The sequence below is a fragment of the Pipistrellus hanaki genome, assembly GCF_964339955.1.
Source record: "Pipistrellus hanaki genome assembly, chromosome: 5".
Classification (NCBI taxonomy): domain Eukaryota; kingdom Metazoa; phylum Chordata; class Mammalia; order Chiroptera; family Vespertilionidae; genus Pipistrellus; species Pipistrellus hanaki.
In genome coordinates, this window is record NC_140507.1 from 31,747,698 (window position 1) to 31,764,256 (window position 16,559).

Consider the following 16,559-nt stretch of genomic DNA (forward strand, 5'->3'; position numbering starts at 1 on the left):
AGAAGGTTGGGAAACACTGCACTAGAAGACACTAAAAGTGAAAAGATAAACACGAAAAGTTTGAAAAAAATATTTGTAATACATATAACTTAAAAGGAATTAAAATGCAGAAGAAATAAAGAATATCTGCAAATCAATTAAGTGACTGAAAGCCCTTGCTGGGTGACCTAAGTGGTTGAAGTGTCATCCCATATACCAAAAGATGGCAGACTCGATTCCTAATCAGGGTGCATACCTAGGCTGTGGGTTTGATGCCCAGTTGGGGAGCATACAAGAGGCCACAAAATGTTTCTCTCTCCTCTCCTCTCTCTCTAAAGTCAATAAACATATCCTTGGGTGAGGAGTAAGGAAAAAGAAACAAAACTAATAATACATTAAATATAGGTAAAGACACAAACATTTCAAAGAGGAAACAAAATGGTCAAACAAGAAAAACATGTTCAGCAATATTAGAAATCAGGGGATTGCAGATGAAGACCACAAAGATTTACCATTTTAAACTCAGATTGGCAAAAATTAAGAAACTGAAAAAAAATCAATGTCAGAAGATGTGTTTACAAAATCCTTATATTCTGCTAGTGGTGCAAATCAGTAAAAATACTTTGGCAAAAAAAAATTTAACATTATTTTGTAAAATTGAGCATACCCTGCAACCCAGAAACTTTAACCCACATATACTCAAGGGCTATGGTCAGCAAACTGGCCCCTTGAGTGTGGCTCTTCCACAAAAATACCATGGTCTGGGTGAGTCTATTTTGAAGTGGTGTTAGAAGAAGTTTAAAAAAAATTTGGCTCTCAAAAGAAATTTTAATTGTTGTACTGTTGATATTTGGCTCTGTTGACTAATGACTAATGAGTTTGCCGATCATTGTCTTACACCTCTGCTCCAGAAGACATAGCAAGGATGATCCCAGCAGAAAGGGTGATATCGGTGAAGACCCAGAAACAAAGGAATGTCCATCTACAGAATAGATACATGGTGGTCTATTCCCACAATAGAATTCTATATGTCGGTGAAGATGAATGAACAGCTCTAAGCAAAACAGAATTTAAAAAAGCAAATCCTAGAAGAGTACACAGAATATAATTTTTAGCTCAAATTACATGTAATAAAAAATTTTCTTTTTTAAAAAGTTGATTTTTTTATAGAGAGGAAGGGAAAGGGATAGAGAGTTAGAAATATCAATCTGCTGCCTCCTGCACACTCCCTACTGTGGATATACCCACAACCAAAGTATATGCCCTTGACTGGAATCGAATCTGGGACCATTCAGTCCGCAGGCCAATTGCTCTATCCAAACCAGTTAGGTCTAAAATTATTTTTTAAAGCATATAAAATAAAAATCTGTGCCAGTGGTTACAGGGAGTGGGGATGGCAAAGGCTGAGATAAAGAGGGGCATTTAAGAGGATGCCAGTTAGTGATAATGGATTGGGTGTGTGTGAGGAGGGATATCATGACTACTCCTTAGCATTAATATGCTTTATAACTTACCTTTACAACTTCAGTATTTGTTGTATACATATAAATATATGTGTTTTCCATTCTTTGGCATGTATGACATATAATTAAAAAGAGGGAAATATTTACTACAATGGGGACAAATTCCCAGTCCAAATACTTACTGGTCAAGAGTCTTATAATAAATGTCCAGATCCTTGTTCACAAGCTCTGTTGTTCTCATAACAATCATCATTTCTCTATACTTTTCCTCGGCATCTCGAAACTGAGGGGATCGAAGTTCTTTCTTAAAGTGAATAATTTCTTCCTCATATCCCTTCTGTCGCCCTATTGCCAAACTGTGACTTCTTTTTATATTTTCTATTTTTTCTTCCAAGTTCTGATGTTCACTATATAAAAGGGAAAAATGACAAATGAGGACAATTTTTAGCTTTTGGCAGCTTGAAGTTGAAAAACCACATCTCTTTGGAAAGATAAATATCACTTAGCATTCTCCTTAGCAATCAGCATATGATAACAGAGTCTTTCCTTGGTTTTTATGTAAGGCTTCAGTACAAAAGAATATTTCCTTACTTCCAAATCTCCGAAGCATCCAGCTTTCTAAACAGTTGATCTTTGTGTGCTGAATAAAGAATTCTCTTAACAAGTGAGCAATAAGAAAGTTCCTGACTTTTAACACTAAATAAAGCACTCTGTGATTAATATTAGAAATTCACAAACTTCTGATTGTGAACTGAGAGTGTACAATGAGGAGTTATTGAATAATACGTATCATAATTTTGTTCACATTGTCAAAGACAAATATAATTTTATTTTAAACTATTAATTTCTGTAGGAACACCTACTAAAAGTTTGTATTCCTATATGAAAAAAATTTTCACACAAGCATAATTCTGACCGAAAAAAGTAAAATACCCAAACTTAGTAGATAATACAGTTTTAATATATTAAGCATCCTTATTAAGCACCCTCTTATGTGTCAGGCACTGCTGCCAGGTTTATGAACATCCTTACAGAATTGGCCTGGTTGTCCTTCTGTTGATGTCTCTGTTGTGTTCTGATTGAAGTAAGGTTTGACAAGAGCAGTTGTACTTAGTAGACTAAGTAGATGTAAAAAGCACTGTTATATACCAACCACAGAAGGAATTATTTTTAAAAATCTGGTTTTGCTCTTCAGTAGCAAAAAATAAGTTGTTTCATTTAAAAGTTTCTTTTAAAGCTTTATTTTTTCCAACTTGCAATCGGGAGCACTAACATTATAGTGTTCAAGAGCTGAGGCTTGGGAGTGAGGATATCTGGGTCACATTCATAAAAATTTACTGTGAATTTTTTTCCTGAGTCTCAATGTCTCAATGTCCTAATGTATAAAAAACGAAGAAGCTAACGATGAAGAGCTCTTCCAGCTAAAAAGTCTGATTTTCTCATTATAGGAAAGAGATTTTAAACAGCTAAACCAGTAATAGGGTTAACCACTTGTAATGTTTTATAAGTTAAAATTTCAGTTTAATATATATTTTAGAAAAACTAAAGCATACTTTGATTCATATTTCTGTGTAAAGTCAAACAAATGAAAAAATCTATAAGGAATGGCTGAATGAGAGACCTAAACTTAATCAACTGAGGCTGTTAAAAAATCAATTTGGTGAGTACAGCCTTTTATACCAGTCTAAAGCTTAGCATCAACTGGGTTCTTACAGAAGTCTTAAGGCAACTAACTCTAAGGCAGAAAAGGCAAGTACAAAATCTTTTCTGCTGCGCCAGGAAGGTAGAAACTACAGTAAGTAACAATAAAACCAGATGAAAGATGAATCAGGACATTCTTTTTTTTTTTTTTTTTTTAAATATATTTTATTGATTTTGTACAGAGAGGAAGGGAGAGAGATAGAGAGTTAGAAACATCGATGAGAGAGAGTCATTGATCAGCTGCCTCTTGCACACCCCCTACTGGGGATATGCCCGCAACCAAGGTACATGCCCTTGACTGGAATCGAACCCGGGACCTTTCAGTCCCCAAGCCGACGCTCTATCCATTGAGCCAAACCGGTTTTGGCATAATCAGGACATTCTTAAAAAAAACAACAACAACACACAAATCTGCCTGGTTGTCATACACACACACACACACACACACACACACACACACACACACACGTAAAAGCTCAGGGACTTGAATGGTGGAAAGATCAGAACGACCAGTGGCTATGCTGCGTACTGCAGGTCTCCAGCACCCAGATCGGGGGGGTGGGAGGGGCTGGCTAGCCAACCACCACGGCCCCTCTCCCTGGCTGGCCCAGCCCAATGGCCCCTATAGGGGCAGGCTGGCTGGACCACAACTATGCACGAATTCGTGTACCAGGCCTCTAGTATAATTATAATGAAGTCTAAAATGGGTCTCCAATGTCAAATCACTTTGGCAGTATTATAGATTTCATAAGCTCTGACCCAGGCAGGGTTCATAGGCCATATATTGTTTTTGCTCGGTGCCATTATCTTGTGAACCAGACTAACAGAAGTCTGGGGACTTGGCATTTTTAATTCTGTCCATCACTGCAGTATAACTGTAAATGCTATATCACTTCTTCAGTAATTTAATTCATAAGCCCATGAAATATATTTGTATAAAAACTCCATCCACCTTGTAACTCTCAAGGGACATTTAGGCTAAAGGCTTAAATAATTAAAAAAAAACCCCACATATTAAATATTCTTCACATTCAATAATAAACCTTTATTTAAACTAAAGACTATTTTTTAAAAACCTACTTTTTCAGTTGTAAGACCTGCATTTGACCCATTTCCTTCAAATGTTGTTTTCTTTCTTCTTCAACTTCTTTTAGTTCTTCATTTCTTTTTCTTAACGTAAGGTTATCCTGCAGCCATCTTTCTTGTATCTAAATGTAAATATTAAATCAGTTGAAAAATGATCAAGTTACTAACATGTAATTCATAACAGGCAACTGTTGGCAGGTAGTACTAACTCGGCCTTACTTAGAATCGTGTTAAACTCAATAGAAGGACAAAACCAGTTTGGCTCAGCGGTAGAGCGTCGGTCTGCGGACTGAAAGGTCCCAGGTTCGATTCCGGTCAAGGGCATATACGTTGGTTGCGGGCACATCCCCGGTAGGGGGTGTGCAAGAGGCAGCTGGTCGATGTTTCTCTCTCATCGACGTTTCTAGCTCTCTATCTCTCTCCCTTCCTCTCTGTAAAAAAATCAATAAAATATATTTTAAAAAAAAAACACAAAAAAACCTCAATAGAAAGAGAATAAGCCAGGGTAAAGGAATCTACAACCTGGATTAATCTGGTTTGCACATATAAACCAGAACAGAAATTTACACAATGAAATGAAAACTAACTAATTATTTAAATATTTTATACCTTCACCTCATTGGATATCTTGCATAGGAACCCCACAATAAAAATCTGATCGGAAAAATATTACCAGATAGCAATACTATTAATGTCCCCCCTTCAATTTTTTTTGCCTACTTGTATTTTAATCCTATGTGCCAATACTGTTAGATACTATTAAGTGTGTCAGATAAGATCTTTACCTTCAAGCTAACAAATAATAATCCTACAAGGCAATAAGAAGTGCCTCAAAAATAGTAAATATTTATTTACTTGAAGAGAGTTTCCTGGTCATTGAATTGAACTGAAAATTTTAAAAAGTTGGCTGTTCTTATTGAGCAGTTTTGTTCTTAAAGAGACCTAATCACTTAGCAGCAGCAGCAGCAGCAATGCCAACACAATTATTTCAGTAGGTTTCCCAGTGATTACAATGGACTATATTGTGAGACAAATATTATAAATTGGTTCTTGGAAATTTAGAGAAAAAGATATCCTGTAGAAACAATGTTGGTTTGGACCATAAAAGCCTGAATATAGAATACTCTTCATAAGTTCAAAGTCAAGACTTCTCAAAGCGGGAGCTAGGGTCCTCCTTCAGTGACCCTTGCTGCCGAGATAAACTCAAAGTCATGTGGGAAGTGGGAAGGAGAGGCAGATCTTTGGCAATATCTGGTTAACAAACAATAACAGCACAGAGTCACCAGGGAAAATGAGTTGGAGGTGGGAGAGAAGCATGGAAGGACTTTTTTCACATGTTTAGTGTTCATATCCAACCCTGGCCATCTATAAATCACTATTTTGTGGGTTTTTCCCCCCGACTGTCATCAGTTTTCCTGGTAATAATAATATAAATATATACTTAACTATTATAGGTATCATTATAAGCAATTAAAAGTGACTAAAATGGTATTGTTGTAACTGTCCTTTTGTTGCCAAAGCAACTTAATGCACCACTGCAGCTGCTGTGACACTCCAAGATTCTTCCATGGGAGACTATTGGTGTGCATTTTTCTTATTGGGAACAAGAGAACATGCTATTGCTTTCTCTCTCCTAGTATTACATAACACTGGAATTTGCTTTCATGACTGCATAAAGTAACTTCATTTTTAAAAAATTGGTATTCTCGCCCTTGCCGGTTTGGCTCAGTGGATAGAGCGTTGGCCTGTGGACTGAAAGGTCCCAGGTTTGATTCTGGTCAGGGGCACAAGCCCCGGTTGCAGGCTCGCCAATCAGTGATTCCCTCTCATAACCGATGTGTCCCTGTCCTTCTCCCTCTCCCCTCTCCTCTCTCCCTTCTCCCTTCTCCCTCTTCCCCCCTTCTCCCCTCTCCCTCTTCCCCCCTCCTCCCTCCCTCTCTTCCTCTCTAAAGTCAATTAAAATGATATATTTTTTTAAAAATTGGCATTCTCTACTATATGTATCTACTGAACATAAAAGTTTTAAAAAATGTTATTGGTGTAAGTCATACCATACGTCACAAGCAAAGAAGACTTACCTTTTGTGTATCAATATCTTGTCTCATGATTGCCATATCAGTATTTATCTTTTCTTTGTGTATCTCGCTTTCATTTAGTTGAGCTATTATTTTATTAAGTTCAGTTTCTTTTTGCTACAAAAAGAAAAAAAAATTTTTAAAACTGTTTAGAGTATTGCATGTCTCCTTTTTCCCTGATTGACCATCCCCCCCAACCACCACTCCCGCCCCCTAGGACAAGCCCCCACTGCACCCCAGTGTCCATTAGTTATGCTAATACGCATGCATACAATTCCTTTGATTGATCTCTTAACCCACACCCACCCTGCCTTCTCTATGAGGTTGGACAGAGAAAATTCTTTAAGAACAAGAAATAAAACTATAACCCTATCTGGTTTGGCTCAGTGGATAGAGCGCCAGTCTGCGGACTCAAAAATCCCGGTTCAATTCTGGTCAAGGGCATGTACCTTGGTTGCGGGCACATTCCCAGTAGGGGGTGTGCAAGAGGCAGCTGATTTGATGTTTTTCTCTCTCATTGATGTTTTTAACCCTCTATTCCTCTCCCTTCCTCTCTGTGAAAAATCAATAAAATATATTTAAAAAAAGAAAAGAAAAAAAGAAAAAGATGCAGGCTCAGCTGCCTTAAAAAAAAGAAATAAATAAAACCATAAACAAATAAGATTTAAGTTTTAAATTACCTTCTTATAGTCGTCTTTCCCATCTTGAATATAATTCTCAATGTTTTTCACATAGCCATGAATATTTTTCACCTTCTCTTTGATATCATTCATCTGTAGAAAAATATTTATTAAACACACTGAGGACCAGAGCATTTAAGATTTGTTTCCAAGGAAATAAATTAAGGTAACAAAAACTTAATAGGAAAGCACAGTGAAACAGTGGCTTGAAAGTTAGGAGCCTTGGCAAGGTTCTAGTTTTCATGACCAGTACATTTTATTATCTCAGATAATTCCCTTTATCGCTTATGGAATTGGATTAAGTAGTCTCACTTCTCAGCTTTATTATAGATCAAGAAACTAGTTGAAGTTTAATCCTTATTTTAACAAGAATTTTTAACATCAAGAGTATGTCACAAATCTGAAAATACTATTTATCTTATACTGTTAATTTCATGTGAAATAATAATGTCCAACATGGTGCTCTGAATATAATACTTAATATGTATATTTGGTAAGTAAATATAGAAAGGAAATATTACTTTATCCTGAGTTATTTTGTTGCTTGTATTTTTTTTGTAGATTAATTCTTCTTTCTCCTGCTGGAACTTTTCCAGTGTTATTTCCAAAGGGCTTATCTGCTCTTTAGCATCCTAAAAATATGAAAAACATTCCATTATCTTATGTTAGGTGTCAGACTTTACATTCATACAAGCACTCTCCTATGTGCCAGGCTTTAAAAAGAAACTCATTTGCCTCTTCCAACAACCCTTTGAGGAAGTACCATGATTTTCATCCCATATTTCAGATGAGTAAATAGGCAGAGAAATGACTTGTCCAGGATCACAACAGCCAGTAAATAAGGAGCCAGGAGTCAAATCTCATTCAGCTCGAGAGTCTCTGTGAGCCACTATGCTATACTGCCCCAGCCATTGTCTTGATTCTTAAACTACACCATGTACTCCCAATTATAGGAACAACTGGCTTCAGGTATAAGTTTTTAAGAGTCTGAGGGGTTCATGTCAACTGGGTGACCAAAAAACAGGAAAGTTCATTCACTCCAGGTCTCTCTTACACACAGGACTATGATTATGAAGGACACGTTTGTCCTTAAGCTTACTTTGCTAAGTTTAAGTAGATATTTTATGGTAATGAAAGTGTACTGCACACATTGATATCACTGATGTGTCCACACCTATTTTAGAAGGAAAAGGGCTTTCAAGCAACAAACTAGTTTACTAATCAGAAGTCTGGCCTTGTAACATATCTACAGTATAATTATGTGGTAACCACTGTTAAAAAACAATGATTCTTAAGCATTTTAAGATCCTGAAATATCTAATGAATCCACAAAAGTAGAAATGACTATGTAGTACGGTATTACTTCAACACAGGTGTATTTTATCATATTGGGAAGTGGTATGGTGTAGTGGGAAGACAAATGTCTTTGATGTTAGTAGACCTAACATCTGAAATGAACCTGCCTCTTACTACCTCCATGAACATGGTTAAGTTATGGGACATCTAAAAGTCTTAGTAATTTCTTTTTCTATAATAGGGGATTTAGTGACATATCACAGCAGGGTTACTTAGACCTAAATGGCTTATTGTCAAATTACTTTATAAACACTAAAAAATTATATAAATGTAAGGTAGTACTATTTGATATACTATACGCCTGATAATTTAATCCAAAATACTTAAACACAGTTATAGATGCAGTAATAAATTTAATGCTTACTGAATGTGCATAATTATAAAAACCTAAATGAGATTGTTGTTCCTAAAACTGTTTAAAGACTTAATTGGTTGGGTTTTAGATTTTATTAATGGAGATGAGGGATTCCAAATGGGTTCCATTTCATGTGACAACTCAATGCCTGTTCACTGGGGAATGATTCCAAAACAACATCTCAAATCAAATAGAGCAGGGGTCTTCAAACTACGGCCCGCGGGCCCGGGCCACATGCGGCCCGCAGAGGAGTCTGATCCGGCCCGCCAGGTTTTTTGGGCAGTGAGCGCAGCCGAGGTGTTACAGTAGGAATTAGTAGTTCATATAGTCCGGCCCTCCAGCTCTCTGAGGGACCGTGATCTGGCCCCCACTTTAAAAAGTTTGAGGACCCCTGAAATAGAGAAAGTGCTATGACTAAGGCAGTGTTGGCAGTGGATATAGAATTTGTAGATAAGATGAACTTCACATGGAGGAATACTTATATGGAGTTAGTTACCTACCACCTGTCCACCTCCGATAACAGGACATTCTCTACTAAGTTAACCAGGCAGCCAATTCTTCCATATTATTACCAAAATCCTTCTTCCAGATATCTTTAGTACTATGAGTACAAGTTCTGTCACCCAGGAGCCACACAAAGAATTATTATACCATTTTCATTTTATCTTCACAATATCCATAATTCTAGCCACTATACCAATAAAAAACATTTCATACATTTGAACTACGGTAATTAAAAAAACAAACAGCTACGTGTGTTCTTACCTTTATCTCTCTGCATAAGGACTGAACTTCAGTGGATAATTCCACAGTCTGCAGCTCCAGTTGCTGACGACGTTGTAAATTAGTGGATATCTGAAGTTTCTCTGATTTAAGTTCATTTGTTACACTTCTTAGGTGTTGAATCTGTTCCTGCTGGTCCTGTATAAGCTTACGATTCAATTCAACCTTACTGGAAACTACACAGAAACAAACAGACCAGTGATTACTGTGAGAGCAGAGAAAATGCTCAGAGCAGCATCCTTCCAATTTTACAGGCCTATGGATTTCACAAAGTCAGGTTTCCATGGGTCCCACCCACAGCAACAAAAGTGCCATTAGAACCCTCCAGCCCCAAACCATCTTTCTGCCCCCTCCTGGCCACTTACAGGGCAGATATAATTGAGAAAGGGTATGGCTCACTTGATACTCATCATTCAAAATCTATTGTACAAAGCAAGGAAACAGAAGTGATACTTTTGAAAAAATAAAGTGAATATACTTGGATTGGGAGGAGGAAAGACAGTTCTTATCCACATAACAGGTGTAAAATTTAGGTGAAAAACAAAAGCTGGGAATGTTGATGTCTTTAATGGGAATATGAGGAAACAAAACTATATTACCTGTATCTAATTTGTGTTGTTTTTCTTGTTTTTCTTGGTTTACTTGTTGAAGAGTTCTATCTAAGTCTAGTCCTTGTAGCTTAGCTGCTTGTTGGGCAATTTTTCTTTCAACATCTTTGAGTTCCATCTTCAGAATAAAACAAAGTTACTTCTTTTAAGAAACTTACAATGTACAACTGCTTTCATATGTAATTTGAAAAAAATTTGGTAAGAAGAAATAAAACAATGATATAAACAAAAGGAAGCAGACTGAAAATGGAAACAAACAGGACTATTTTTCATAATCCTATATAATAAAAGGCTAATATGCAAATTGTCCCCTTGACCAGGAGTTTGACCTGGCCGGTGGACTCCACCCATGGATGAATTCGTGCACTGGGCCTCTAGTTTATAAATAATTCAGAATGCGGAACTCTAACCACGATCTGTACATGGACACCAACTACTGTTTTTAACATTCTCACACTTCACATTCAAACCACCATAAGACAAGTTTTTTTTCTGCCTCAAACTATAATCAGCATACCTGAAATCTCTCCATAATTGTAACATCTGTGAGACACACTTTGGCACTTTCTTCTTCAGGCATTATTGTACCCAAGAGTGTTTCCTGTTCTTCTATGTCATTCTTTAGGCGCTGTATATCTCTATTGACATTCTGCAGTTTGTTTCTTAATTCTGGTATTTCCTTCTCTTTCAAATCAATTATGCTATGCCTTAACAGAAAACACAATAAAAAATAAGCTATCTAATGTTTTCTCATCGTGAGATTGAGGTTATGTATTTTTTTAGCAATAATATAAAAGTGGCATCATATCCTCTCAAGGCATCATATCAATGGGTAGATGTCAGTATGTCTTATTACTAGAGATGTTAAACTTATTCACTTAGTTAAGATGATATTAGCCAGATCCATCCATTGTCAAGTTATTATTTTCATTTTTGTACTTAATACTTTGGAGAGATACACTGATTGAGACTATGTAAGTATCCTGTTTCTTCTCAAACTTCTGCCCATTGATTTTAGTATCCTTTGGTAGATGTTGCTTGCAACAATTATTACTGTGCTGTTTGTCAGAGATATTTTACAAATTAACTGATCACACTCATTAGAAGTGTCAAGGATATGAAAAACAAACACTGAAGAACTGTTACAGACCACAGGAGCCTAAGGGGAAATAAGAACTACATGCAATGTGAGATCCAAGTTTGGATCCTGAAACAAAACAGGACATTAATGGAAATTCAAATATGGTAATTTCCCCCCCCTACTTCTTATTTTTTTATTTTTTTTAAATTTTTAAATTAAATTATTATCTGTGTACATATACCATTGACTCCCCCACCCCCCCCCGTCCCATACATGCCCTCCCTCCCCAGAGTTTTGTGTCCATTGGTTGTACTTATATGCATGTATACAAGTCCTTCGGTTGATCTCTTATCTAGCCCAGATCTCAAATATGGTAATTTAGGTAACAGCATTATACCAATGTTAATTATGGCTACATAAATTCTGATCATCATGAGATGCTAGGTGAAGGATATTATGTAAATTATCTGTACTATTTTTGTAATTTTCCTATAAGTCTAAAATTTTTTCAAAATAAAAAGTTCTTAAAAAATGATGGAAAGAAGGAAAGCAACCAACCACTCAGCCAAATGCTACATGAGCTTTGGGTGTAAAAACTGTTAGCCCAGACTACTGTTGCTTCTCTAGCTAATATGACAGGTACTAGCCCCACATATAATTTTCTTCACTCTCATTATTTTATTGAAACCCTTTTATGGTTAAATAGAGAATAAGTGTAGACACAATTTACACTGAAAACTATGGGTTATGAAAGTTACAATACACAAAGAATTATGAAACTACATTGAATAAGGTAGGCATCAGGCACCTTACTCTGAAAATGGGAGCTGTGATAGCAAGAGCCCCAAAATATAACACAATGTTGATTTCTGCTATTTATAGGATATCAGTATGACACAGAACTAAGCTCAAATTTCCTTGATAGGGAATTTCTATCAACTTTAAATTTTATCTTTTATTTGATCTTTTTCTTCTCAAGATACTGCCTTATTCCTCTTCCTTTTCATTCTCAAACTACTGCCTTTGTCTCCTTCTCACATTCTCTTTGTAACCTGAAATAATCTGGTTTCACCTTGATAATTATATTATCTACTGTTGCAAAACAAAACAGCCCCAAATTTAGCAGCTTAAAATGACTGCATTTATTTCTCACAGACAATCTGGAGCAGCTATCTGGGTACTTCTGAGTTGGGTTTCTGGTTGAAGTTGCAGTCAAGCTGAAGGCCAGGGCTGCAGTCATTCAAGGCTAGAGAATATGATTCCAAATGGTCCCCTCACCCGTTTGGTTGTTCAAAGGCCTCAAGTTCTCACCAAGTGGGTCCCTCCACAGGGTTGCTCACCACATGACAGCTGGCTTTCCCCAGATCCAGGAGAGAAAAAAAGAGAGCAGGAAGGTTGAGGGCTTTATTTAACCGAATCCTGGAAGGGACGTGTTATCACTTCTGTCATATTTTGTTGGTCATACAGACCAATCCTGGAACAAGACTGTGAAAGCCAGGATCGCTGGGGGCCGTCTTGGAGGCTGGCTACCACAAAGCACGTCTTTTTAGACCTTTCCTGGTTTTTCTGCTTCCCACAGTTGTGATGTGTTTTTTTTTCACTCTCATCCATTCAATACATTAATATTAGATCAATTTTCCTAAAACACATTGTTGATTAAATCCCTCAGAATGGCTCCTCATCACCTATCAGAGACAGCTATAACTAGATCTGAAATAAAATAATCTAGTCCCATCTTCCCAATTTATGGAAATAATTAACTCCCTAAACTTCTACTGTAGCACAGGTCATACTCTCCATCCCTATACACACTGTTCTCAATTCCCTCTCCCCTTTCCTTTTCTTAACTGAGTTTAATCAGATTCCCTGTGGTTTACATTCTCCCTCCTACCTTGTTCTCTATATCCTATTCTCATTCTGTAGTCCACTAGCTTCTCTCTTCTTAAATAATGCATTTGTTTGAACTAATTAAGTACTTTTATTAATCCCCGCTTTCTAAATATCTGAGAGCTTGTTTCCTTTCTTGGGACATCAGCTCCTTGAGGGTCATGTCATTGGTTTCTCTGATCAGCTCCGTGCTCTGTTCTGGGAGACAGAGCAATCATTATATACTTTCTGATTTGATTTATAAATAGACTATCATTTGAATTTCTTGCATAAGCAAGGGGGAAACAAACACTAGAAATCATCTAGGATTCATTCTTTTTTAGAGTGGGAAAGATATAATACAGTTTCTTATATTTTATTGATTTTTAGAGAGACCAGGAGAGAAAAAAACATAAATTTGACAGTGAAATATCAATTGGCTGCCTCCTGCACGATCCCTGCCAGGGATTAAGCTCGCAGCCCCGGCATGTGCCCTGAATGGGAATCAAACGAGAACCTTTCAGTGCCCAGGATGATACCCAACCAACCGAGCCACACCGGCCAGGGCTGTAAGACAGTTTACAATTTGTCTGCTGGGAGAGCTTTTCAGTAATTTAATTCTTTTGCTGGGTTTAGAAAGTTAAATATCAGTAAACAGTTCTAAATCTGTTAAAACTTCTGCTCTCACGCCAAACTGAGGAATTATATTAACACAGAGTCACAGATTATATCTATCTGCCTTGTAACTAGACTAAGAAGCAAATTTACCTTTAGAAGAAAACAAAAAAGGAAACAGAATCATTGTTTCTTCTTGTCATGTAACTAACATGAGACGGGGCATACTGGCTTAGGATCCTGACTTCACCTTTTATTCACTCAAGATGTGGTACTGAGGTGCTACCACATGCCAGGCATTTTACAGTGCTGCTGCTGCTGCTGCATGCACCCCTGTCTCACCTCATGGGCACAAGCCCCAGCATTTCATCACGCCGCTTTTCTTTTTTCTTTAGCTCTGATTCTGTTGACTTGAGTTTATCTGGAGCCAGCCGCAGCTTTGATTGCAAATCACTGATGACTTCTTGCAATTCAGCTTCTGTCTGAAAAACTCTCTGACAGACGGGACAGCAGGACTGGTTTTCATCTGTTAGCTGAGTGATGAATTGGGAGTAAACTGCTGTGGCTCCAGCCAGCATGGCTATTTTAAGAAAATAAGTATGTTTCCAGTCAGGAGAAAATGAAATATAGTTTTGTCAATATGGTTACATCCTCCTCTGTCAATTTTTCATTTTTTTTCTTGTTTTATAAACACATTATTATAAATTTTTAAAATTCTGACATTTAAATATTCTTACAAATTTTTCAATTTCTTCTTTAAAACCTCTATCTAAATCACTTTCAAAATTCTGGCTCCCACAATACATTCAGATTTGTCTTTTGGATAACACACAAAAGTATAACAAATTTTAGAGCTCCTTATGTTCCAGGAACTGTTCTAAGAGTTTTATATCTATAACCTCATTTACTCCTCCCTAACGGCCTAGGTGGTAGGTAATTATGTCCTCAGATGATGAATCTGAAGTATAGGAAGATTCGATAATTTGCACAAAATCACACAGCAAGTTAAGTTATAGAACCAGGACCAAAACTTAAGCCATCTTGATCCAGAACCAAGTCTTTAAATCTCCCATCCTTAGTTACCTGTCAATGAAAATTCACATTACAGTGACTTGATAATATAAAGCAGGTAACTTACCTCGTTGTTTTGAAGATTTTTCAATGTCTTCTTTAAGCCTGCCTAAATCACTTTCAAAATCCTGGCTACCACAAACATCAAACAGCTTGTCTTCATAATTGGATAACTGCTCTTCCTTCCTTTTTAGCTCAATATTTACATGATTTTTATTTTGTTCAGCTGAAGCTAGTTCCTTGCTATAAGATAAGAAAAAATAATTACAATTTTAAAACATGAGAAATTAGTTTGAAAAGTTTGAATAGATAGATATAAGACAAATTCTGCCAACAAATATTACAAAGTTAGCTATGGCCAAGTACCTTTTTTTAGAGTCCAGGCAATAATCACTTCCACCTGAACTCTCCCACTTGGACACTGACTCACTTGCCATCAGTCCCAGAAAAATGTGCAATATCGGCAAAATTCTGCCTGGTTTCTGGGAATTCATGGCCATGGATCTCAGGTTAAGAGCCTTTGCAAGGAGAATATGCTTGCTGGATCTACTGGAGGGAAGGAAGCAGGAGAACATCCTCCTAATTCCCTTGGGGCCCATTCACACAATATTCCCTTCCTTTCCTGTAAACGTTTCCTGTGTCCCCTCTTTGTTATCATCTACTTAAGATCATTTCTTCTCATTCATCAAAGACTTTGCTCACTAGTACAATTTATCTCCACTCCAACTCTTAAATTTCACCCTAGCCAATCTCCATGCCCATACAGATTAGGGTTTTTTAATTTGCAGATTATAAGGCAAGTCAAAATCAATTCAATGCATCACCTCAGCATATTTTAACAAAATGAAACAGAACATATTGGAGTAGACCGTACAGAGGTAGAACAGGTACTATTTTGAGAAATCTGTTTCAGATAAACATGTGAGTGCACACCTCTCCATCCTGATACTTCCCATTGTTTGCTATAGCAGCTGCACAATTTTGCATTCCTACCAATAGTGCCCAAGGGTTCCAATTTCTCAACATTCTTACCAACCCTTGTTATGTGTTTTTGATACTGGACATCCTCACCAGTGTGAAGTGATTTTTTGTTGTTTTCAGAGAGGAAGAAGTGAATGGGAGAGAAAAATAGAAACATCAATGATGAGAGAGAATCACTGATTGGCTGCCTCCTACACACCCCCTACTGGGACCAAGCCCGCAACCTAGGCCTGTGTCCATGACTGGAATAAACCCTGGACCCTTCAGTCTGCAGGCCAACGCTCTATCCACTGAGCAAACCAGCTAGGGCTGAAGTGATGTGGTTTTAATCTGCATTTCCCTGTTGATTAGTGATGGGCATCTTTCATGCGCTCATTGACCATTTGTATATCTTCTTTGAAGAATTATCTATGCCAGTCCTTTGCCCATTTTTTTTAAAAATCCTCACTTGAGGTCATTTTTCTTATGATTTTTTGAGAGAGTGGAAGAGAGAGGGAAAGACAAAAATATCCATACTAGAGAAAAAAATCGATTGTTGTCTCCCTCACATGCCCTAGGGCCCGAGCCAGAGAGGAGCCAGCAACCTAGGCACATGCCCTGAAGGAATGAACTTAGGACCCTTAGGTCAGCAGGCCAACATTCTATCCATTGAGCCAAACTGGCCAGGGCCTTTGGCCATTTTTTAAATCCAGTTATTTTGTTGTTGTTGTTGAGTAGTAGTTTATATATTCTGGATATTAACCCCTTATCAGATACACAGTTTGCAAACATTTTCTCCCATTTTGTAGGCTGCCTTTTCCCTCTAATGTTTCTTTTTGCTCTTTAGAAGTTTTAAAGCTTGATGTAGCTTCATTTGTCT

General features: G+C 37.1%; 1 protein-coding gene across 4 annotated transcripts in view; it reads right to left on the reverse strand.

Annotated features, from left to right (window-relative positions):
- The window catches only part of RAD50 (RAD50 double strand break repair protein), a 103,355-nt gene that overhangs the window by 15,181 nt on the left and 71,615 nt on the right, over positions 1–16,559 (reverse strand). For all 4 annotated transcript variants that reach the window (XM_084886559.1, XM_084886557.1, XM_084886558.1 and 1 more), the window contains 10 exons: positions 14,787–14,962; positions 13,991–14,228; positions 10,604–10,793; positions 10,078–10,204; positions 9,461–9,654; positions 7,506–7,616; positions 6,985–7,077; positions 6,308–6,421; positions 4,224–4,351; positions 1,625–1,849 (listed from right to left, as the gene is read on the reverse strand). In XM_084886559.1, the coding sequence (XP_084742685.1) occupies positions 1,625–1,849; positions 4,224–4,351; positions 6,308–6,421; positions 6,985–7,077; positions 7,506–7,616; positions 9,461–9,654; positions 10,078–10,204; positions 10,604–10,793; positions 13,991–14,228; positions 14,787–14,962 (1,596 nt within the window). The remainder of the gene's footprint in view (positions 1–1,624; positions 1,850–4,223; positions 4,352–6,307; positions 6,422–6,984; positions 7,078–7,505; positions 7,617–9,460; positions 9,655–10,077; positions 10,205–10,603; positions 10,794–13,990; positions 14,229–14,786; positions 14,963–16,559) is intronic.